This window comes from Barbus barbus, assembly GCF_936440315.1.
Source record: "Barbus barbus genome assembly, chromosome: 31".
NCBI classification, from domain to species: domain Eukaryota; kingdom Metazoa; phylum Chordata; class Actinopteri; order Cypriniformes; family Cyprinidae; genus Barbus; species Barbus barbus.
Window position 1 is genome coordinate 13426713 of NC_136759.1, and position 26185 is coordinate 13452897.

The 26185-nt window shown below is 38.7% G+C and overlaps 1 protein-coding gene across 2 annotated transcripts in view; it reads left to right on the top strand.

The window, feature by feature from the left end:
- LOC306851086 (2-(3-amino-3-carboxypropyl)histidine synthase subunit 1-like) overlaps positions 1-26185 on the top strand; it is a 100901-nt gene that overhangs the window by 42459 nt on the left and 32257 nt on the right. For both annotated transcript variants that reach the window (XR_013782475.1, XM_079387147.1), the window contains exons 4-6: positions 13325-13446; positions 20491-20645; positions 23565-23686. Coding sequence is in view for 1 of the 2 variants with exons in the window: in XM_079387147.1 (XP_079243273.1) it covers positions 13325-13446; positions 20491-20645; positions 23565-23686 (399 nt within the window). In the remaining variant the exon portion in view is untranslated. The remainder of the gene's footprint in view (positions 1-13324; positions 13447-20490; positions 20646-23564; positions 23687-26185) is intronic.

Consider the following 26185-nt stretch of genomic DNA (forward strand, 5'->3'; position numbering starts at 1 on the left):
TCGGTATAAAATTTTCACAATAATCATTGAAGCTTTTGTCACGGTATATGTTTTTGTTTTTAAATCACAATATATAATTTCTAAGTGAAAAAAGTGTTGTCCTCCTAACAGGTTAAATAACTTTATTAAAGATAAATTACTAAAAGACTTTTATAAAAAAAACATAAAAATATAAAGTAAACAAGTGTTTCAAGATTAGAGTGCAAAAGATTGTTCAAATGAACGAAAGAACAAAGTAAGGTCCCATTTGTTAACATTAAAGCAGGTTAACATTAACTAAAAATGTGCAATAGCTAATTGTTGCAGTAGTTAATATTCTTTGTTAATGTTGATTAATAAAAAATACAACTATGTTAGTTAATGTTAGCTCCATTGAATTATATTAAGACAACTTTTGATTTTATAATGTATTATTAAAAGTTGAAATTAAGATAGCATTATTAATAAATGCAGTCATTGTTTTTTTCATGTTAACTAATGGAACTTGTGTTACTGAACAATAATAACGAATCAGTCGTTGATATATAGATAGGCCGCCTGTTCTCTATTATAGATCAGTGGATGGGCCATGTTTTAGGTTAGAAAAAATGTTGGAAAATAAATAGCTCATTAAGTCTTTAAGTAAGAATTATTTGATGCTATTGTGAAGACTAAAGCGAATATAAATATCTAAATGACTGTGAGTGTGAAACATTATTTACACAGTTTTAGGAAAGTAGCGCAGCTGATTTGTTTACTGGGTTACTGGGGTAACGGCAGCGGCAGCGCCCTCTAGTGGCGAATGTGCGTCATTCAGCGCGTCTTCACTTTAACTCGCTCCGCTTTTCTTCTCATCTGTGCTCATTTAAATTAAACCGTTGCCTTTTTAAAGTTCTAAAGTAATCATATGAGGATGCATCGCAATTTTTCCATAAATAAACAGAATAAATTAATACGTTTGTTATAGGCTACTGTATAAGTTAGGCTGTTTTGTATTTTGTTTTGTATTCGCACTTGTGCTCCTAAATACATTTTCCAGTTCGCACACATCTATTTTTAGTCGCAAATGCGAGTGAAATGCTCGCACTGTCGAGCCCTGCAACTTGTGCAAGGTCTGCTGCTGCCTTTGAGAGATAACTGATGCGTGAAGCAGCACCAGTTAGCAAGCGCTTTCGGTGTGAGAGTGCCTTTAGTCTTCCACGTTGATTGGTCGGACTCCTGACTCTCAACAAATCAGATGCGCGGTGGGCGGAGACTGCTCTAGGCCACAGAGTGGTGAGTTCCGACAGGCTGCATCAGAGCCAAATAGCGCGTTTCAAAATTAAATAATTTTATCGGCACATCGGTTTTGAAAATGACCGATGCCGATTATCATAAAAATGCTTAATATCGGTGCCAATAATCGGCCAGGTCGATAATCGGTCGACCCCTAATATAGGCCTATATTAAAAAAATTAAACATTGTATCTCAGATAGTTGACAAGGCAGTATTATTCCTCATTTGTATTTAGTTAACTTGATTTACTAAAATAACAAACTAAAACTGAAGAAAGTAAAAAATTATATACATATTTAAAAACAGCCATAACTAAGAAAAATGACAAAAAGCCAAAATTTCTAAAACTTTAAAATAAAAGTAAAAATAACATCTAATTCTAAATATTACATAAATAAATAAATAAAAAGAACCTAAATGATACTAAAATGGCATGGGATGAAACTAAAAGCACTTTTAGTGCTGTGATATTAGTATCACAATAAAAAAAACCAGTTGATACAATATTTTGCTGAACATGCTACCTTCAACTGTGTTAAACTTTTACATTTTTAAATGAAATATTTTCATAGACTTCATTTTATTTTCAGGTTTTTAGAAAAAAATTAGTTATAGTAAATATTGTATGTGTGATATGTACAGTACCTATAAAAAGTCTTCATACCCCTTGATTTTTTTCACATTTTATAATGTTGCTGCCTTATGTTACCACATCAATCTACACTCTATACACCATAATGAATGAATTAATGAATGATGCATTTATATAGCGTATTTATTGTGTATTGCCGTACACCCAAAGCGCTTTACAATCATGTGGGGGTCTCTCCTCAACCACCACCAGTGTGCAGCATCCACTTGGATGATGCGACGGCAGCCACAGTACAACGGCGCCAGTGCGCTCACCACACACCAGCTACAGGTGGAGAGGAGAGAGTGATAGAGCCAATCAAGTGGATGGGGATTACTAGGAGGCCATGATTGATAAGGGCCAGTGGAGGGAATTTGGCCAGGACACCGGGGTTACACCCCTACTCTTTACGAGAAGTGCCATGGGATTTTTAGTGACCACAGAGAGTCAGGACCTCGGTTTAACATCTCATCCGAAAGACGGTGCTTTTTACAGTATAGTGTCCCCGTCACTATACTGGGGTGTTAGGGCCCACACAGACCACAGGGTGAGCACCCCCTGCTGGCCTCACTAACACCTCTTCCAACAGCAACCTCGTTTTCCCAGGAGGTCTCCCATCCAGGTACTGACCAGGCTCAACCCTGCTTAGCTTCAGTGGGCAACCTGTCTTGGGCTGCAGGGTGATATGGCTGTGGACATATAATGGCAAAGCAAAAAACTGTTTTTTAACATTTTTGCAAATTTATTAAAAATAAAAATATTTACTATATTACTAATTACTAATATTAACTTTCCATTACATAAGTAATCATACCCTTATATGGGACAGTTGAAATTTAGCTCTGGAGCATTCATATTGCTTGTAGATGTTACTGCATTTAGCTCTGGAGCATTCATATTGCTTGTAGATGTTACTGCACTTCGAGTGAAGTTATCCTGTGGCAAATTCAATTGAATGGGTATGATTTGGAAAGGCACACGCGTCTTAATAAAAGGTCTAACAGCTGAAAATGCATATCAGAGCAAAAACCAAGCCCTGAGGTCAAACAAACTGCCTGTATAGCTCAGAGACAGGATTGCCTCAAACAACACATCTGGGGAAGAGTTCAGAAAAAATTATGCTGCATTGAAGTTTCACAGAAGCATCTAGTCTCCATTACCCTTAATGGAAGAAGTTTGGAACAACCAGGACTCTTCCTAGAGCTGGCCTCCTGGCCAAACTGAGCAATTGATGGAGAAGGGCTTTGGTTAGAATGGTGACCAAGAACTACTGATGGTCACTCTAGTTGAATTCCATGATCATATGTGGAGATAGGAGAAACCTACAGAAGTACAAACATAACTGCAACACTCCACCAATCTGGACTTTATGCTGGTGTGGCCAGATGCAATTCTCTCCTCAGTGAAGACACATGAAAACACACTTGGAATTTTCAAAAAAGCACCTAAAGCTCCACTACATGAGCTCATTTCAAATTTGATGCCAGACTTCGACTTTCATTATTTAGAAAAGTGTGTCAAGGTTATTCTTGGTACATCTTTCCTATTGTGCTCTATGGAAAAATAAACATCTTACAGATTTGAAACGATAGTGAATGATGACAGAATTTCCATTACTATTTAAGAGATCGTTGCAAGTGTTTGAGTATCTGCACTAATGGCTGTATATGTATGTCCACATATCTATCGCATCTGTTTGCATGGGATTGTGTGTGTGTGTGTGTGTGTGTGTGTGTGTGTGTGTGCGTTACAGAATGTCGTGACAGCTCTTCACGTACAGATGCACCAGAGCACTTCTATTCTACTCTGCTCACCTGCCTCTCTCTTACTGCTCTCATGGGATGCATCACTTTTACTGTCTATGAAAAAGCGAGAGAGAGACAGAGAGCTCAGATATCTGATGCATGTCATAGACCTGGCTGGAATCCTGTAGTGGTAACGGGAGGAGGCTGTGCTCGCCTTATCAACAGGTTTGGGTGAAAAGGAAAAAAACAGGCAAATGTGGTAAAAATTATGCAGCATCAGCACATTGTTTTGCTGCCCCCAGGTGATATAAATGCACAGTGCCTTGACTGGATTAGATCAGATTATAAAATCTGGGATTATGTCTGATTAAATAAATAAATAAAAGTCAAGAGTTATGGCCTAGTGGTTAACGCAAATGCATTGAGCCATGGTGCTCATCTGGATGACATAAATCCAATCTGGCCTGCAACATTTCCAAAGTAATGCAATTTTTACATTATTTTAAACCTAAAATGTATCTGGTCTCTCTCAAGGTTATAGATTTTTTTTCACCCATTTTGTCATCTGCAAGACAAAAATGATTAGATCATTTATATAACAAATACGTCATTGTGATTTGAGGTATTATTATGATCTAAGTTAGTTATTGTTTCATTGAAAATTTGTATACAATGAGTAATAGTAATGTTTTCATTAGCAAGCACCACTAAAAACTGCATTAATAAAGAAACACGTACAAATTAAAATACATTTTAATTTAATAAATTAATTTATTAATGTATTTTTTATTATTACCATATATTTAGTTAATTATATATTATACTGTATATTATGAATTATGAATGTTATTAAGTTGAAAATGTCTAGAATCGGTCAAACAGCCTAAAAATATCAAGGGAACCTTTTTGGCTTTCACAGGTAAACGAACCAATTCTTTGACTCTCAACCAAAGAAATCTTAAATAATTGCTCAGACAGTTCATTTCAGGTCGTGCCTCAATATCAGTAGTCCTGGTAGAGACCTGAGGGTGTTGTGGGATGGGCATCCTAGCATCCTTAATATAGAGCGTCTCTCTCTCTCTCTTCTGGGCTGATTTCTGCCCTGAAGTGGACTAACAGGATTTCATAGACGGTGTCACACAGCCAATGCTGCATCCCCTCCAGACACTAAGACCTGCTCACACAAGAAGAAAACCACTAAGCGTTTTTGAGGCCAGCTTTTCAGGCTTTTCATCAAATGGTCGAAACACATACACGCTCATCTCGCACACCCTTGCACATTATCTCAACCCCTGAGCTAGTCTGAGGGAAAACCTCAATCCACAGAGGCACACAGCTGGACAATTAGAATATTTTTGCCTTTCATAAATCATGTTGACACCGGTGGGTTCGTATCATTGCAAAAAGGAGAAATAGGTATAGAAGCTTTGCTAATAAGGACTTTCTGTGGCTTTGCAGACTGGATTTAAGGCTGTTTTTCAGTTGTGTAGGTTGAGAAGGTACAGGTAATGTGATTTGTGTGGGCTGGTGTGTTTTGTGCTCTGCTAAGTGGTTCAGGAGTAGTTTGTAGACTGTGGGGAAACAGGGCTGGGATGTGGAAAGTCCGAAGGGACGACTTTTCTGTGACAGGCCCTCGTTGCTGATCTAATAGTAGTCTTTGTGTTAACTGAGCTCAGTGAAGTGAGAGGGACACACGCACACACAATCAGAGTTATTGAAACAGGGCATAGGGTGCAGCATTGAATCACTCAGAGGCTCGTGTCCTGGGCTTTCATCTGCAACCTGACACAACAAAAGGGCTTCATGCTTATTGTCTGTGTATTTGAAGATGTGCACGGTGGCCCCCAAAATATTTGGACACTTAAAATATCAATGTCATTGCATCAGATAACTTTACTAACTTTACTTCTCTGAGCCAGTTTTGTCTTTTAACCAACTGATGTCATGGTGATTTTTAGTGGATGTATTTACTCAGTTATCCTTGAGTTAACGCAGGAATTTTTGGTTTTGATGCATTTTGATTTTGATTTGCTTTGTGTTTGTTTGTTTTGTTTTGTGTTTTGGTTTGGTTTGGTTTGGTTGGGGTTTTGTTTTCATTTCATTCTATATTTGTTTTTGTTTTCATTTAGTTTTGTGTTTTGGTTTTGTTTGTGGTGTTTTTGTTTATTTTTTTGTTGTATTGTTTTGTTTTTAAATCCATTTCATTGTTTTAATCTAAGAGTGTGCTTGTGGCTTTCAGTAAAACACTTGCCACTTTGATATTTTGCTAATTCAGAGGCATATATTTTTAAGTTTGACTTAAGTATCCAAATACTATATGTTGTCAAAGTTGTCCAACCAAGTGCTTTTTGTTTTGTTTTTTTTTTGTTTTGTTTTGTTTTTTGTTTTGAGTAAATCTGGTGGAATATGGTTGGTTTGTGTTGGAAATGTAAAATATGATTAAAATTGTATCATGTTTGACAATGATATAAATAAGAGAGTAGCAGTTCCACGGTTCTTAAAATGGAACTCAAAAAGTGTTCAAAAATTGTTCCTTCACATCACAGAAAAGCAGTTGTTCTGGCAAATGGCTCTATTGTATCTTTATACCACTGCCACGTCATGTCAATCATGTATGTGGCCCGTTGTGCACACAAATCTATAATCAATATTTGAGCTTTGTATGTTTAATAATCAGGGATTTAGATCTTTAATATTTAATGTGAAAGTTATAAAATCATAACTCGTCTCATGTCTGAAATATCTTTTTATAATGATAATTACCACTTCTCTATCTCTGCTTGGCTGCCTTATTCCAGACAATTAGCAGTCATAAAAAAGCACATTTTATTTTACATCATTTGCTTTTGAAGGCTTTGATTAAGTGGCCAAAGAGAAAGATCTGTTTTCTTCCAGCGTTCACGAACAGGAGAGCTTTGAGCCAGCAGCCCCTCGCTCACGCTGAGCTTTGATGAAAGTCCTGTCAAAGCCAAGTAAAGATTTCACCTCTGAGAGACAGAAGGAATAGCTTGAAACGGATGGCTCCGCTTCCAGACACAGCACACCCTAATGTTCATTAACTGAGAGAGTGAGAGACACGCAGAGACGCTGACCGGTCCTGCAGGAGCGAGACTCTGTCTCACTGCTCTGAAGGAGAGAGAGAGATATGACATAGAGACACATGAACTGTCTGTGGCGTTTATGAGAATCTGTCAGACAGAGACACTAAACCATTCAACAGTTGTCACATTGACAGGGAGAGCCAGGCCTTGGCTGAGTTCAGTGAGGTCCAAATGCCTGAAACCATTTTATCTAGGATTTAAACCTATTTTATTATTTTATTTTATTTTGTTTTATCTGTGTGAGTGTGACTTTGTTTTGTGCAAGCTGGCTGCTAGAGAGACACTAATTAACAAGCCCTGTTATTGAGATCACAGACATTTCTACATCTTAATTGCATCTTAATGACATTTCAGCTCAGATGCTGTAGCTGGAGCCAGATAGCATGACAGAGAGAGAGAGAGAGACGATGGGTTTGATTTCAATGGGAGAAGAGCAGAGCTACAGTAACAAGCAGACTAGGCCATATGTGACATTGACTCTTGCAACTTGCGGTCAACATTTCGAGGGGGCGTGTGAAGCACTAATCATGACTAAAACCCATCATCTTACTCGCTCTGAGCCTCAGTCCCAGCGGGAGCACGAACTTGATCCACACTCCTGCTCCGTAATTACAGCACCATTCCCAGGTAGTGAGCACTATCTCTCTCTGGCACAAGCTCTGGTAATCTGACGCTCAGAGTTTATATTAATGTATTTCCATTTTTCATCTGCAAGGCTTTCTAGTTGGTGTTAATCGGATATACTGCACAAATAAGGAAACCTGACAATGAGGTTTTGCAGGTGTTTTGTCACTGCAGGCTGGGGTAGTCATCGCTAAACTGACCTGTTTTATAGCTTCTCCGTAATTGGCCACTGTTATGATTGGCTAACGTCATTGCTTCAGAAACCGTATCAACGCTCGCTATTGCAAGTGTGTTTTATCAACCTAATCAAAATAAAACAGTCATTTCTAGACAAAACATTATGAAATCACTTACGGTTTGTGATGCAACTGCAGTCAGATCTAGTACCGTTTCATCTTTCAACAAATGTTTCTTTGTGAACTCTCCATGGCACTCTGCCTCGTTTAGAAAACAAAATGCTTCAATCAATCCTCTGACATGATCCATAAAAAAATGGTGGCATTAAAAATAAACTATCCATTTGTTCCTTATGCTGGAATCCTTCTGATATCTGTACAAAGACACGAACGAACTGTTTAAACCAAACGCGTCAAAGCGAAAGTTCTTTCACTCCATTTGTCCTTACAACAGAGTCAATCATGTGGCCTGTGTCAGAAAGCGAACGCACATCTGTATACTGTATCCAGTGTAGACAAGATAGTGGCAGTGATTGTAATTTCTATTTGCGTTTATCACAACACTTGCATTCAGTGTGATCAAGTGTCAAGCCATTAAAGGGGTCATATGATGCTTTTTCAAAGATCATTATTTTGTGCGTTTGGTGTAACAGAATATGTTGACATGCTATAATGTTCAAAAAACATATTATTTTTCAAATACTGTACATTATTATAGTTCCTCTATGCCCCGCCTTTCTCGAACGCATCGTTTTCTACAAAGCTCAGTGCTCAGACTCAAGCGCAGTCTGCTCTTATTGGCCAGCTGACACAGTGCATTGTGATTGGCCGAACACCATAAGCATGCATTGGAAATGTAACGCCCCTTACCAATCGCGAGCTTCAGCTTTCAAAGTAAATATAAAGACAGTTAATAATATCCTTAGTTTTACTATCAGTTCAAGCCTGAAAGGGGATCAGAGTCGCGTTACAGACACAGTGATGATTAAGACAACTCTCTCTCTCTCTCTCTCTCACACACACACACACACACACACACAACGCGTTACTCTACACTGCGCATAACTTTGCATTTGAACAGTCATTATCAAATACTTAAACTAATAACAAAACATACTTACAGACACTGATTCAGAAGAGCCAGATTGTCATAGCAAAGTCGGAATTGAGCCTTTTTTTTTTTTTTTTTTTAGAAATAGTCTTTGTGCACAGCCAGCCTTGGACTCTCCTAGGTTCACGAAACTGTCGTCCATAAAATGCGTGGCACAAATTTGAGCATTTGGGTTGTGCTGTTCTTTTGTAAACAAATCTTATCCAATGATTCCTAATTGCATCTACTTTCAGAAGGCCAAATAAAGTGCTTTTGCTTTCGCATAGAAACACATAGCGTCTCCCTGACATGGCTGCATCAACGCTACGGTGGTTACTGAAACCACACCTTCTTTCTTTGCGTGCACATTTGGGCGGCATTACACAAATCGTGACGTAGACATGTCGGGGTGTGTTTTAATGAGGCGTTTTAGCCCGGTCTGGATCAGCCTTCTCTTTTAGATGGAATAAACCCTTTTGTGGGAGACTTTGAGCTTTGTAACTCTGCAGATCGTATACATGCACAAACAGCTACAAAACGCACTAAAGAAAAGGAAAACAAGAAATCACATCATATGACCCCTTTAAGTGACTGAACGTCAGTGGGTGGGGCCTATGGTGAGAAGATGACTATTCATTGAGGTCTTGTTCTGGAGGCAGTGTTTATGCAAACAACTGTGCCCAGGTGACGTCACCTTGCCCCTCAGATCCAAAACGAGCCATTTTTTGGAGCTTGATTAAATAAATGCTTTGTTTTGCAGGATTTCAAATTTGCAGGATTTTTAATGGTACAAAGACCTCTTATTCTAAAAGATCGAGGAAATTTTGATTTCTCATGTCATGACCTCTTTAAAATTTTAATTTAATTAGATTCAAATGAATTGAAATTTAAAATGACTGTATGACTGTAGTAAGTGTCATTTTTTTTAACAAGAAACACACACACACAATACTTATATTTAATTTTCTTGTTTGTTTGTTTCTACAATGAGTCACTAAGGTATAATGATGTTTTGGACTGATTTTATGAGAAAAACATTATTCAGAATATTTTTCTGTACACTTTTTCTTTGTATCACTTTAAACTTGTGGGATTTGTCATAAAATACCAACCTCTCAACTTCCACAATCAGCGTCTGCTCATCTATGTTTGATGCTTAACATGAAGAGTGGGATTTTGGTACAGTGAGTTTTCAGTGTGGGCTGTGTTTCTCTGTGCAGTGCTACAGTTGATGTTTTGTTATGTGATGCAATGACATTCATACATTTTTAAGTGTGACTTGAGTTCCCTAATACTTTTGGGGCCATTGTTCATGTATTGTTTTGAACGGTCTCATTCGTGTGTGTCTTATCGTTTTGGGCCGGTGATGATGCCACCCACTTGTGTATGGGCATGCGCAAATGTGCAGCAGATTGGCAGAAAAAGAGAGGGACCTTGATGAGAGAAAGGATGAGTGAATCAAATCTACCATGGCAAATATTTATTTACCAGATGAGCTCTCCTCATCCATCTCTCTCTGCTTTACAAGCAACGGCTGCCTGCCTGCGTCCTTCACATGATAATAACTGTGTGTAGGGAGAGAGGCTGTGTTCGAGGGCTCTGGGTTACATGCATTGCATGTACATACATACACAGGGACCCAACTCACCACCACCTAACCCCCCCCGAAAACACCCACCTATCCAAAAAACGCAATCTCCAACATACCGAGGAGGGCCCCGCTTCCTTCCTTGCACCAGGCCCCACATCAGCTAAGGACGCCCATGTACTTACATACATACATACATACACACATTACATTTACATTTAGCCACTTAGCAGATGCTTTAATCCAAAGAGACTTTGAAAATGAGGACAATAGAAGCAATCAAAACCAACAAAAGAGCAATAATATGTAAGTGCTGTAACAAGTGTCGGTTAGTCTTATGCAGTATACAATACATAGCAAAGTGTTTTTTTCTATAATAAATAAAAAGAAAACACATGGATTTCTGTGTGTGATCAAATAGATTACTAGAATTGCATGTACATACATACACAGGGCCATCTTTTGGGAGCGGTTGCACCGGGCCCTGCGGTGAACGGACCGAGGGACCCCCCGGAACGCGATTGCGAACGGACCGAGGGAGACCCCCTCCCCCTAAGCGCGATCGTGAATGGACCTGGGGGGACCCAATTCAAAAACGGTAAAACTCAACTGTTTAACTCTAGGGGAGTTGTAAAATGAGCCTTTTTCCAAAAAAGTGGAGTGTTCCTTTAAGCACCTAGAAATAATTTTCCAATGTTCTCAATACCATGTTCTCATTAGCATCCAGATTTTTTACTTTTACTTCAAATTATTATTATTATTATTACTATTATTTTGTAATCCCCATTACTCTCAATGTTGATAATCAAGCCATTTTGATAGCAAAAAAATAAATTGTATTTATTCATGCAGAACAAGGTGTTTTTGGATGGAAGGTATAGGGAGTAAAAACATAATTTGTCAACACAAGACCACCAAAGAGTTTTTTTTTATTATTTAATTGGATGCTTATTAGCCTATAAATCCACATAAACGTTTTTCTCGGTCGATTATGTGCTTGCCTACAGTGGCCCAAGCACAGACGCTCAGGGACCGGAGGACCACAGAGAATAAACATAAGCCTAAATGTCCTTCCAAACGCAGAAATAAAGTGCAATGTAGCCTTTTGTTTTTCGAGATATTCACCCACCATTTATTTAGCAATGGAAAAAGACTCACAACAGAGGTATCATAGATTGACAAACTGTGGAAAAAGAAAGGCTAGGACCCAGACAGGAAACAGAAAAAGAAGATATCCCAGACAGAGCGATCAGTACACACTGTACTGTGTGTCGTGGAGTTGTACTGGCCACTTTCGAGAGCTCAATCTGAATGAGAGGTTAGAAGGTGAATCAGGTGGAGGGGTTTCAAAGTGCTAGTGAGTGTGTGTGTGTGTGTGTGTGTGTGTATAAAAGCAGAGAAAATGTGCCTATGTTCTATTAATAATACCTGTCCTAAATATGTCTGCTTCCAGACAGCCAGCTTCCCATACAACAGCCACTACTCGCTTTTTCCTCCTTTCTTCTCCTCGCATATTCATTCTTTTGTTTTTTCTCACTCATAATTTATGTGCTCCTGTCTCATGTTTATCCTGCATTTAAATTTCACACAGAAGAGAGGCGGCAGCAGTGCTCCAGTCAATAGAAGAGCTAACACTTAACGACCCCTGCCGAAGCAAACAAAAACAGATCGTTGGTTCTTCAAACAGCTCCTTAGAGATCCACCTCGCTGGAATGCTTGTCATTGTCCTACAAAGCGAAGGAAGGAAGCCAAGGACAATTTGTAGCAGCGTCTCTATACTGGAGATGGTGGCTCAGTAATGTTCTCCATTGCGTAGTAAAAAGTCTTTAAGCAGACTTAAATTCTTACATTCAGAGTCTACAGCTTTGCCACACTGCTAATAGCAGGTGTGGCAATATTTTTTAAATATTCATTAATGACCATGATTTGTTTTTTTAAGAATGCAGGTTAGAATGGGAATTTTGGGTGACTTGCTATATTGCATTCCCGCTGTGTCTCACGTTTTTGGATTCATTTTTATGCTGATTTAAACCATTTTTATGACACTTGGCTGTGAATTCTGTAAACTGTTTAAAATTGTCTGCCAAGCAATTTTTTTATCTTGCTGACACTGACATAAGCTTTGTTGAAATTATGAAAAGTCAGTAAGAATGAGTTTTACTGTATGCCATGATTTTACAGCAAACATTTTTATTAATTTTTTAGGTTTTCAAGTTTTTTTATATAATTAAAATGTTTAAATTATGAATGTTCTACTTAGTATGCATGAAACAATTTGTGCTAAAAAGTTTATTACATTTTTAATTTTAATAAAAATATTAAATAAATCTAAAAACTATATATATTTTTTGTTTTGTTTTTTGTTTGCTTTGGTTGTAGTATAAATGTTGACAGAGCAAGTAGAAATCAAGAACCCTCATTGGTCCATAATCTTGCTCCACATAACTGTATATTAAACATCAAATTTGTCTTGACTGTTATTGTCACATTGTACCCCCTTTTTTTCCAGTGTGAACAGATAAATTAGTTTTGATGGACTTTTCCACCAGCTGAGTAAGTTCCATTGACATAAATGGAATGCTGACATTCTGACAGATTATATTTTTTTTATATAAATATAATTTTCATAGTAATACATTTTTATAAACATTGATGGGTGTAGCATTTATGTAGGTACAGTACAGAGGGACTAGTTTAGTCTCAAGAACACAATGGTCATGGCTCATGGATTACCACTGGTTTGAATCTGCATTTTAAATTTTCTATAACCAGCTTACCTACTTTTTCCTAGGACAGTGTGCATCCATAGCGATTAACCTTTACATGGTACTTGAATATTTACCATCCAGTGAATGTTTATGTTAGTCATTGTCCAGTTCTCTGTCGTCTCTGAAGGTTATTTTAGATGTTTTCCCGACTGCACAGAGTGCATCAGTTTACGGCTAGCGGGAACCCACTTAACTGGAGACATGGATGTCTGAGGGACATTTCCGCTTGAGAGTGATTGATCTGCCAACTGTGTGGAACCACCATTTTATTTACGGCCTGATTGATCTGAATTGCAATAGGTTGGCGATCAAGGTCATTGATTGGTTGATTTGTTTTGTTTGTCAGATTCACAGAGGCGGACACTCTGGTGATGGGAGATGTGACATACGGGGCCTGCTGCGTGGACGACTTCACTGCCCGCGCTTTGGGAGCTGACTTCATGGTGCATTATGGGCACAGTTGTCTCAGTGAGTTGCACAAACACACACACACACATAGTTCTTATATGTGAATTGAAGTTACAGTTTACCCAAATCGAACATTCTGCCATCATTTGCTCACCCTCAAGTAATTCCAAACCTGTATGACTGACTTAGGTTTAAATCCTATTTTAAGACAGAATGGTTGCCTTGACACTATATGAAATAAGTTTGAATACAAAAATTACTGAAACTAAACCTGAAATAAATATTTATTAAAGCCATGCATTAACAAAACTCCTGACAAAAGCGCATACCAAAATTACTAAGAATTTAAAAGAAAACGGAACATATAAAAATAAAAGCTAATTCAAAATAAGAATAAATAATAATATAAATTAACACCGGTATGAGAAAGGGTGGTGTGAAATTCTCCTTCTGTGTTCCATAGAAGAACGGTTTGGATTCTTCGTAGCTGGGTGTTATAACTATTCCTTTAACATATTTATAGACTACAAACCCACAAATTAATTTTCATAAAGGAAGATGTCTCATCTATCATCTTTCTATGTTCCTGCGGTTTCTTGTGAGCATGTTTCAGGGTCTTTCATTGATGGGCAACTGAACATTTGAAAAAAATAATTGAGAAAGAGACCAAGAAATCTCAGTGGGAGTTTCTAAGAGCAAAGGTTGGAGACAGTCGACCGGGGGTAAGGAAAAGTGAAGATGTATAGATTTACTCTTGAAGTGCTTTGCAAAGCTGCTTTCAATAGCTCAGTATGGTAGCTAGTCCGAGCTGTGATGTGTAAGGGATAGCAGATGTTTTGAGTGGGCCTGCCTGCACGTGTGCTCAGCAAATCAATAGTGAACATGCATTAAGGGTGTCCTTTAAAAGGCCTCGACGTGCCAGCCTAGAGGAGGCCGCTCTTTTACCCCCCACTGCCCGTCAGCAGCACAACATACAGTAGATTAAATGCTAAATCAATAGGGCCAATATATCTCCAGCAGAACAATCACACCTCTCCCAAATACCAGAGCTGGTCAAAGGAATATTAATCCTCCATCAGAGTGCCAAAGCCTCCTGTGAACCTTAACATTATACACTAATACACAGTCAAACACAGACCTTCTGGAAATGAGTTTGTCAGAACACTAGAAATGATAATAGTGTAAATGCTTTAATGCTGTGTATACTGTATGTAAATGTATATTTAACAAAAAGTGAGATACACCTGACAGAATTTCCCAAAACCTCCTTTTGGGGAAGTCCTCATATGTAGGATACGTATATATTTGTTTCTGTGCTTTGGAATTCCTTGACACATCACTTCTTTTTGCTCTGCTTGGTTGTTTGGCTTTTTTTATGTTTCTTTTCCTTGATATCCTTTAGACCAACAGTATTCAAGTCTTAAAGGTTAACTTTAGCAACAGTTCTGAAAGCAAAAGTGCAAAAAGCTTTTGTTTTTTTGGCTGGTGACTTTTTTGGCAAGTGGAAAAAAAAAACAGCTGATGAAGCAGCAACAAAGTGAGGGTTCATTTTGTAACTGAAAAAAATGTTGTCAGTGATTTATATTACCTACAGATTGATTTATTGGCATTTATAGACATTTAGATTGCTCCGTCTTTTTTTTTTTTATGGATATTCACATCCTATCAGAGATTATGAATTTTATGAAGCTTCTCAATCATATCTGCTGATATTTTACCTCCTTATAAAAACAATAAAGAAGGGGAGGAGATGGTGACTGAATCCATGACTCTTATTGACAACAGCTGTAAGTGAGTGAGTAAGTGCTCTCAGTCTGCCGTGCTAATTGGATAAGAGAAATGGATCGATTCCACTTAACTGCAACCCCCCGGCCCTTCCATGTCTTTTTCTTTTGTTTTCTAGCACTTGCGGAAAGAGGTTATTGCCTCTTGTGTGTTTCATGTGTATATGAAAATAGCCCTGTATGTATGTGCATTCTGACAGTGACCCACTTAAATGCAAAACTTTCAAGAATAAAACTTTTATTGCCGCAGTCAGTAAAATCTCTCTCCCAAAAGTCTTTCTTTCTCTCTCTCTCCACTCAGTCATGTGTATCACTTCCTCTAGTAACTAACTGTAAACGCTGTCCATGACATGTATTCAGTAGCTCTGTTCTAAAACCTTGTTAGCTGCCTTGTTGCTTATTGTCTATAAAGGCAGCTGCCTTCTAAGGGATCATCCTAACCACCATGGGAACTTATAAATGATTGATTAGGAACACTCTACATAAGTAACAACTCGAAGAACCAGCTTGACATGCAGTTCAATAAAGCTGTGATGTTAGCATGTCGCTAAGCTAACAGCGCAGTATAGCATAATAACACAGCACACAAACATTTTGTGTAAAAAAATGTTTTTATTTACACTTAGCTGTGTTTAACAATACCTTTCAGTACAGAATGAAATATATTATATATATATATATATTTTATATAGTTTATAATCAAGATTTTCAAAACCATTTTTAAACATGGTAAACCGTTTTGCTTACTGTTGACTCCCATTATATGGACAAAAACAGATAATTCCACATCTAGTTTCACTGAAGAAAAAATGCATGAAGGTTTGGAACTACATGAGAATGAGTAAATTTTGGTTGAATTACCCCTTTAAAATGTCAATATAAAAATACAGTACTTTCCAAAATATGTATTCTTTCATAGACATCTCGGCAATGTGTGCTGAAAAGCCTGTGTTGATCTTCCTGCTTTGAGAGGTGCTTTACGGTGCTTTACTTGCTTTTCTGTCTTGCCTTCTGTTCTTATAGTTAAATGGGTTCCGTGTTTAAAACACTCCCTAAAGGTGGCATTTGCCTAATAGCAGTGAAATGGCCATTAGAGCAGGGGGTTTAAAGAGAATGCTACAAGAAGAGCAGCAATTATGACCATCAGCAGTAAATGATAATGTAGATAGGAGAAGACTGAAGCCCGTCTTCCTCTTTCAGCTCTGCTGTCTTTTAAATGGGGTATGAAATTAATGGCATTTATAGCAATTGTACGATTTTCTCTTTTCTTCAGTTACTGTCATCAGTAGATCGGAGGTAGGCTGACTAACACAAATGTAAGAATTAGCCCTTATTTTAATTTAGCTTTTAGGGAATCTATTCTTAAGATTCGATATTGATATGATATCAATCAAAACGTATAATTTCTAAGGTTTTAACGACTCGTCCAGCGAATCGTTAAATTCAGTATATCTTTAACAATTTTGTTTATCTTATTCGTGGCCAACGATAAAACAAACCAAATAGTACTTTATCAAAATTCATGAGCATAGGTAACGCAATCTTTGGCAAATAGTTTAAGACTTGAAAATCACATAGCACCAGACACAAGATTTCTTAATAAATCAAAGTTTATTTGCTACTCTACAACACTACTAAGCTAAAATAACACAAAACAGAATACGTACACACACACACAAACACACATACACACTGCAGGCAATTAATTGTTTTGATTTGAAGAGAGTTTAAGGTTCTAATGCTCGTTTCCAAGAATGCTCTAACTTCAACCTGAGGGAGTCACAAGCAAGGAACTTTACTATCTTTACTCTTAAAGATGAATGCAACCCGTTTCCAGCAGAATTATGGAGAATTATCTGATTACTTTCTCTGAGTTGATTCGTTCCTTTCCTGGTTGAGGGAACCCTGGCTGTTGAAGTCGTCGTTGCGTGATGTCACTGGGGATGCCCTCTTGCAATTGGTTTGTTTCTCTGTGACGTGATGACGCTCTTAGGAAGTCTGTTCTTTTGGCCTCAGGTGTTAAAGTTTCTTTGGTCAGAACTTTGAAGGCATGTGTGGATCCTCGCCAGATGGTGTATGGCTGAGAGCGCTTAACAGCGTGATCAGATGAGGAGCCGAAGTTTCAAACAACGCTTCTGTGACCATTTAAACGGCCCGATTTGGTGTCCACCCACGGGAGGTTTCTTCCAATCAGATTGTGCCTATAGGGCGGAGCCCCGCCGAGCACGGCTCAGTTTTCCATGCGTAAATCCTTTGCTGAATTATTTCATAAAATGAAGAACATATCCTAGCAGACTCCTATAAGTGTTTTAATCATACATTATGATGAGAAAAGTCAACTTTCATCCACACCAAATTATCATTGACACAACTAGCTTTCATTCAAAATCAAACACGAAGTATTTTGCATACCCAAAGTACATATATCAATTTTACCTATTACGCCGTTAAGGCATAGATTAAACGATCCTAAATTCTAAATAATCACACCAAGCATGTGAAACTAAACAATAGTGATCGGGAAAAATTTGACATCAAGAGATTACAACAATACCATAGATTCCAATAACACAGCAAGCTTATAAATGACATGAAATACAACCTTAAAGGTGCCATAGAATGAAAAACTGTCTTTACCCTGGCATATTTAAATAATAACAGTTCTGTACATGGAAATGACATACAGTGAGCCTCAAACACCATAGTTTCCTCCTTCATATGTAAATCTCGTGATTAAAAAAGGCCACTGAAAAACAGGCGAATCAGAACATAACACCGACTGTGACGCAACAGTCGGGATCACTACACCCCCAACATTTGCATAAACCCGCCCTTGTTCTAAGCCGGCCGAACCATCAGAAGCTCTGCAGGTATTATAAATAAACAAGCGCGGACAACAGCGGAAATAACAAAATAAATGTTATGTTCCAGGCCGTGCAGGGGGTGTGAAGTGCAGGGATGGGTTGGTGTCTGTATTCAGAAAGGCACAGAAAGCAAATAACGCGAGCCACTAAAGGGACATGGTTAGCTCCTTGCTAGCGGTAGCCTGTGACAGTACATAAGATTTCACTCTCAGTAAGGAGAGATGAGGATGATGGCGAATGACTTACAGATCCTGAGCACCACTGACAAGCATCTGATCTTGTGAAATGTGTGGTAAGTACTGTTGCTCCATAATGTAAACATAGTTTGTGTGATCGCGTCTCTTTAAAGTGAAACTATAACGCGATCGATGGATCGTTCAAAAGCAGTTTCAATGCCTCGCATATTAATAACGGCTCCCTGATGCCCGCATTTTATATAATTACCCGACGATATAACTGCGAGAGAAAGTATTTAAATATATATTTTCCTCCCTGTGCTTCCTTCTTGCTGATGAGCCGTACTGTGAAACAGCCAATCAGAGCAGAGCTCATTATTATTCATGACCCTGCCAAATAAGCCAATAACAGACCGTTTCATTCTAGGGAGAAATCCTAGGGTTGTAAATGGACATGTAAAATCGTTTCTGGAGATTTTTTGCCCTTACCTAAGCCACATACCTTCTGTGTAGATATCAGAGAACAATTTAAAATACTGTATCAATGCATTCTATGGCACCTTTAATATATATTGTCTATATATATATATTGCTTTTAATAGCAGCAACAATTATTATTTGTCCTTTTTGAAATACTTTTTAAAGGTCTGATTTTCTTTGTTCTGCAAAAGATAAAAGGCGCGTTTCTCTGCTCGAGGGAAATGGGAGGTCATGGGAATGTCCCTCCGAATGGAGATCTGGTGATTTTCTTAGCTCGGACGTCTGTTGTAAAACCATCATCTTTGTTGATACCATCACTGAATTACTGCTTTAAACGATCAGGAGATATCAGGGAGGGTCTGTGCTGGAGCCTTTCCAGATGCCACATGCTTTGTACTGTTGATTACATGACTTTTATTTATGGTAAACCGGTCAGGAACAACATTGAAGGCTCTGTTCTAAATCCATTTCAGATGTTCCCTCAAATTTATCCTGGGTTTTAGAGGTCTCCTGAGATAAGGAGATTTAGGGCAGGAAATCGGCCAGCCAGTCAAATGCAGATGCTGGGAGTGGAAGTCTTAACTCCTGCTAAGGAATGTGCTGTCTTTAAATTATTTTGTGTGTGTATCCTGCTCTACAAGGCATTACACAAACTTTTCTGAGTTTTCAAGACATTTATTTACTTTGTTGTGAGTTTGCAGTTTAAGACCGTAAACTATTATGTGCGGGTTGTACTTATACTATATACATGCATAGTTTTACAGTAGTACAGAGGTTGAGAAATTTTTCAAGAAATGCAGCACTCTCACAGTATGCGATTTCAGATGGATCTAAAAAGGAATGATTTATACTAAAATGAAAAATCTAGGATCATTTACTCACTCAATGGCATTCCAAACCAGAATTTTTTTATTCTGAGCACAGTTGTTTGAAAAATGTCTTCTTTTTTTGCACCCCATTGACTTTAATTGTATGGACAACACAGTTGAAACATTCTTCAAAATATTTTCTGTTGTATTTCTAAGAATACAGTCTTACAGGTTTGGAACAAAATGAGAATGAGTAAATGGTGACAAAATATTTGGGTGAAAGAATTTGTTGTGCCTATTTTGTCCACCAGGTGTTTCTGTTGGTGCGTTCAAGTATTGAGCACAAACTCAAAATATGCAATGAAGCGCCATCTGTATTACCCATACATTTGTTTACAGCAAGGATTTGTTTTTTTTTTTTACATTTAACATGCATGTTCAAAATTTGTGCAATTAAGAAATGATTCAGTTTACAATACCTTCATAAATTGAAAGTGAAAGTGAAGTGGCATACTGCCAAGTATGGTGACCCATACTCAGAATTTGTGCTCTGCATTTAACCCATCCAAAGTGCACACGCACAGCAGTGAACACACACCCAGAGCAGTGTGTTGAATGAATAACATTAAAAAAGCAAAAAACATACCTGATGCACATTCTTTATTAATCATTTTGTAGAAGAAGAGTTAAAAACACTTGCTGTCTTTTTTTTTTTTCGTAAAAAAGATATGCCATCTTGCTTGGACCAAAGTGATTTGAACGCATCTGGCATCCTAATTACGCCTTCCGAAATCATAAATGCAAACTTCACAGAAGGACTTGATTGCACCATTTGATTTGTGGGATCATTTGAGTCTGTAGCACAAACAATGTTGAACGCCAAATTTTGATTTTTCAGGTTAGAGGAAAAAAATAGGAAGTCAATCTACGAATCAAATAATCATTTGGATGTGTGATGAGTGAAATATGCTAATGTTGTTTGTGTCTTCAGTCCCCATAGACTCAACAGAGGGCATCAAGATGCTGTACGTGTTTGTGGACATCCAAATTGACACTGCCCACTTCCTGGACACACTCAGGTTCAACTTTCCCCCTGGCCACTCGCTCGCCCTCGTCAGCACCATCCAGTTTGTGGCTGCTTTACAGGTGACCTATGACCCCCCGCTTCTTACTCAATGATAACTGTTCCCTGCGGTTAAAGATGCTCTCTGATTTGTTTACTGTCTCTCTTTCTCTCTATCACTTACCTTCCTGCTTCAATAATGCTGCCTGTGTGTGTGTGTTTGCTCCTATAATCGTGTGTGTTTGTGTATGTGGGTGTGAAATGCTGTTAAAGTTATTCTGAACTGCACAAGAGGAGGAATTATCAGAAGTCATGTTGCACTCAGCACTCCACCATACATAAGTGTGAGATTTTCTTCCCTTCCTTTTTTTTTTCCCTGTCTCACTTTCTCCTCCTCGCTGTCGGTTTCACCCTCCTGCCTAAAAATGACCCATGCTATTTCTGGAAATAGCACGGCCTGTGCATCGTGTGTGTGTAGGCCCATTCCCTTGCTCTGGGTGGGTGCTGGGGGTCAGAAGGGTGTGAATGCAAACGTTTTATGTGTTTTTATTATTTTCTCTGCTCATCAGAAACTAAATTTTAACCGTAATGTCTCCGCCCCCATCGCATTACTGCAGCTTTCTTGCCTTAATTTATTTGGCACCATTTATTTGCTTCCTTTTCGTTGGAAAGGAAAGCCTGTAGGTGTTGGGAGATGTGCTGGATGGCTGTTTCTCTGATTGTATCTGTCTCTCTTTCCTTCCACTGAAAAGGTGTCGTTGCACGTTCCAGAGCCAGTGCTCAGCCAGATCTGCAAGCTTCTCTCTGAACCTGACTATATTACTACACAAACAAACAGCCTTTGTTTACAAGTCTTGAGTTACATCAAGAGTAGTTTGATTCAGCAGTATTATGGCACCAGGAGTGTTGAGGTATATAATGAAAAAAATTCATAACAGTCAGTTCACATGCTGTATAAGCTAACATTTAATAGTTTATAGCATTCACGGAAAAAAAAATTAAGAAGAAAAATTCTAATTTTCAGCAAGTATGCATTCAGTTGATCAGAAGTGACAATGAAGACAAATTTGTAACAAAATGTTACATTTCACTGTTTTAAAGGGGACCTATTATGCAAAAATCACTTTTATAAGGTGTTTGAACACAGTTGTGTGGCCGCAGTGTGTGAAAACAACCAGCCTATAATGTTAAAAATCCACCAACTAATTTTTTAATAAAACCAATAAATTATAAACAGTCTCTCCAGATGAGCTGTTTCAGATTCTCTCCCTCTGTGCACGTCACTGAGGGGAAAAAGTCCCGCCCATTAGTGACCGCTCTGCCCTATTAGCATAAGCACAGCTCTGAGTGAGAAGCTGCGGTCCTCCATTACTGGAGATATATACAATGTCAGCGCCAAAGAGGCTTTACAAGTGTTGTGTTTTGGGATGCACTAATGAACATAAGAGTTGCATAATCTCCTCCCAGCTGAGCCGAGGACACTGTGGTTAAATTTCATTTTCGAAGGAAATATCACGGAAAAAAATCAGTAAAGTCCCCTAAATGTTTATGAATCAATACCAACACTTCGTGCGCGAACGTCAGCTCCAGACAGAGTAAGTTATCAAGCAATTGCCTTTCTGAAAGAGCTTCTTGGCACTCTGTAAGGCTTATTGCTAAAGCTGTCATTGTCAATGTGTGTTTGCACTGATGCTGCCTTCAAGTGCTACCAGAATGATCAGGAATAGGAATGTGGTAGTTAAAAGTTGCATATGAAAGCAATGTGAGTCGATCGCTTGAAGTTATCGAGCTCATAATCAGAAGTGGGACTTATAAAGTTTGTGATAGCATGAGACCAGCTATGTTGTTATTTTTATCCCGCCGTGCTCCCCATCTGTGTATAATCAGATAACTGAAACCGAGTAGTTTTCTATAAAGATAACAGGTTTGTATTAATAGTGGAATGTTTATTTGTAAAGGCTAGCACTGCTAATGCGGAGCTGGAGCTCTTGAAGCCACGCCCTCTTCTGAAGCAACACACTCAAAACAGCGTGTTTTGGCTCATACCTTAAAAGTGGTAATTTTAACAAGCTGTAAAAATTTATCTGTGGTTATATTGACCTAAAACTTCACACATACGCTCTGGGGACATCAGAAACTTATTTTACATCTTGTAAAAAGGGGCATAATGGGTCCCCTTTAAGTAGATACTGTTGCTTTGAACTTTCTATTCAAAGAACCATGAAAAAATATATCACAGTTTCCATACAAGTATGAAGCACGACTGTTTTCAGCATTGAAATGTTTCTTGAGCACCAAATCAGCATTTGTGAATGATTACTAAATGATCATGTGACCCTGTAGACTGGAGTAATGGCTGCTGAAAAATCAGCTTTATCATTGGAATAAATCACATTTTAAAATGTTCGAATAGAACACAGTTCTTTTAAACTGTAATAATATTTCTTAATATTACTGTTTTCGCTTGCTTTTGATTAAATAAATGCAGCCTTGGTGAGCATAAGAGACTTCTCTCAGAAATATAAAAAATCTCACGAACACCATTATTTTTAACTGTAGTGTGTACTATAATTACAGCAGCTCTGATATTCAGTACTATGCAGTACATTCAGCATGATTATGGTATTCCTGTTATACAACAGATAAAAAGCAAGAAGTTAATGCTGAGTTCCTGAGTTTCAGACTAAATTTGGACATTTAAAATTGTCAGCGAAAATTGTTTCAAAAGAAGCCAAAGTTAAGACTGCCCTTTCGCTAAAACTTTATTCAGTGTGAACATTATCCTGCCCTCGGACCTCTGATATTACTGTTTCTTGGTTCAAATACCCGCAGGTTTAGGGGGTTAACCCGGAGCCAAATCTTCCAGCCCAGAACCACCTTATCAAGAAAGGTGAAAACTCGTGGCGTGGTTCCAGATTGGGCACTAGCTTCTGCACATCACATTTTAGGTGGGAAAAAAGTTGCTTCCTTGGTCTCAGCGTCGCTTTCCTTTCTCTTCTCAGGCAGCCAGTCCAGAGTTGAAGCCAGATTACGAGGTGTTGGTCCCTCAGTGTCGGCCGCTTTCTCCTGGGGAGATCCTCGGATGCACCTCGCCTCGTCTGGAGAAACATGTCAATGCCATCATGTAAGGAAAACTCTAGCCCATGTTGAATACGTGTTGTGTAGTAAGACTGTGTTTGAATGAAAATAAGTCAGTGTGTATTTTATTTCTCTGTGATTTTTATTTTTATTTTTTATTATTATTATTATTTTTTATCAGTTTGAAATGTATAGTTTCAGCCCTGGCATAACCAATACAACTTTGCTTTATTTTATTTTCCTTCTTGTGGAAGAATTGCACTTGACTGAATGTACATAAGGTTAACATTGCATTTAAATATTTTATTACATTTTAAACCATTTAACGAAATTAATAAGGTGCTCAAGGTTATGCTTTATTGTGGATATAGTTACAGCTGAAAGCATTGCAGGCGTACATTGTGTGCACCCTGTATTCACAATAAAGCATGGCCTTTTATATACAGTATGAAATCAAAATTGACCCTGTACGTATCACTGGTTTTATTGTGCACAAATTTAATAGTGCATGTTATTCAAGAGAACAAGAAAAAAATATACACTATCATCAAAATAATTTTCATTCTCTTTGAAACTACTTTTCTGCTGATGTGACCAAGGCCTCATGTGTAGAAAAATTAATACTAACCTATAATATTATATGCTACTTTTCACAACCCAATCGAATTCCGATGGATAACATCAAGACCCGCCTCACATTATTACCTGTGGAATATTGTTTCTCTCTGAAATGTCACATTGCGTAAGTTAAATGCGTTGTGAATGCAGTTTCAAGCTGTCTTTAATGAGAAGCGTGTCAAGTGCTGTTATAACACAGAGACGAGACATTAGGCAGCAGATATATGTGTGTGTGTGATCTATTATCCTCTGTATCACACAGCGGCTGTGAGCAGCATGCTCTGCTCCTGTGAGATAGAGGGAAACCTCCTGTCTGTGTGTGTCTGTACACAGAGAGGGTATGGGTGTGTTTGTGCTTGTGCTTTCTGCCTCTTAATCCAATGTGCAGAGTCTGTGATGAATGTTAGTCCGTGTGTGTGTGTTAGGGGAGAGAGGAAAATAATTGATCCATGTTCACTTTAATTTTCACCCATCACCTCTTCATCGGGGCACCTGTCAACATTAGACATACACTAGTTCATTAGACATACATTAGACATACACTAGTCAGCGAGTTCACGGATGTAGCATTAAGCTTTGTAAACACGCTAACCAAGCAAGCTACAGAAACAATAACGATAAGGACATTCTCCAACCAGAAACCGTGGGTGGACAGAACAATCCGTGCTGCGGTTAACACACGCACTGCCGCTTACAATGAGGCTCTTCTGACCGGGAATATGAGCGAGTACAAAGCATCGTGCTATGCTCTTTGACGCACAGTAAGAGCCGCTAAACACAGATACAGAGAGAGAATTGAGTCTCATTTCCAGCTCAATGACTCTCGACGGATGTGGCAGGGACTGAGGACCATCTGTGCCTTCGGAAACGAATCCTCCGCGGAGGTGAGAGCAGATCCGTTGCTGGCCGACGAGTTAAACACCTTCTTCGGCCGCTTCGATTGCAGCGGCGGCGCGTCTCTGCCGTCCAGCGCGTCAGGAAGCAGCAGGCAGAGCAGTGATAATCCTGTAATCACTGTGTCGGAGGGTGAGGTTCGGAGGGCGCTAAAGAAAGTGAACGTCAGGAAAGCAGCCGGACCTGATTGGATAACCGGCCGTGTTCTGAGGTCCTGCGCTGATCAGCTCGCTGGTTTGTTCACGTCTATCTTTAATGAGTCCCTTGCTACCTCCGTGGTTCCCACCTCATTTAAAAAATCCGTAATAATCCCTGTGCCTAAGAACAATAAACCCTCTTACCTGAATGACTATCGCCCAGTTGCCCTCACATCTATAGTCATGAAGGTTTTTGAGAGACTTGTAAAGATGAGGTAGAGAGACTCACATCATGGTGCCAGGACAACTGTCTCTCTCTGAATGTGAGCAAAACTAAAGAGCTGATCATGGACTTTAGGAAGAGACAGCAGCAGCCCTACACTTCTTTTATGATCAGTGGGACCCCTGTGGAGTGGGTGAGTAGCTTCAAGTACCTCGGTGTAAACATTTCCGAGAAGAAAGCCAGGCAAAGACTGTACCATCTGCGACAGCTGAGGAAATTCAGGGTCTCACCAGCAATCCTGAAAACTTTCTATTCAGGGACCATAGAAAGTGTATTGACTCAGTGCATCTCAGTGTGGTATGGAAACAGCTCCAATCAGGACTGCAAAGCGCTACAGAGAGTTGTGCGCTTAGCTGAGCGCATCTCAGGGTCTGCTCTCCCCTCTCTGCAGGACATCTACCTCAAACGCTGCAAAAGTAGAGCTGTCAAAATCATCAAGGACTCAAATCACCTTGATAACCGTCTATTCACTTTGCTTCCATCTGGTAAGCGCTTCCATAGCCTGATGGCAAAAACTGAGAGACTTAGGGGGAGCTTCTTCCCCCAGATCATCAGGCTCCTAAACTCTAACTCTGTGTCATAACATCAGTTGACTCCATGTAAATATCACTAT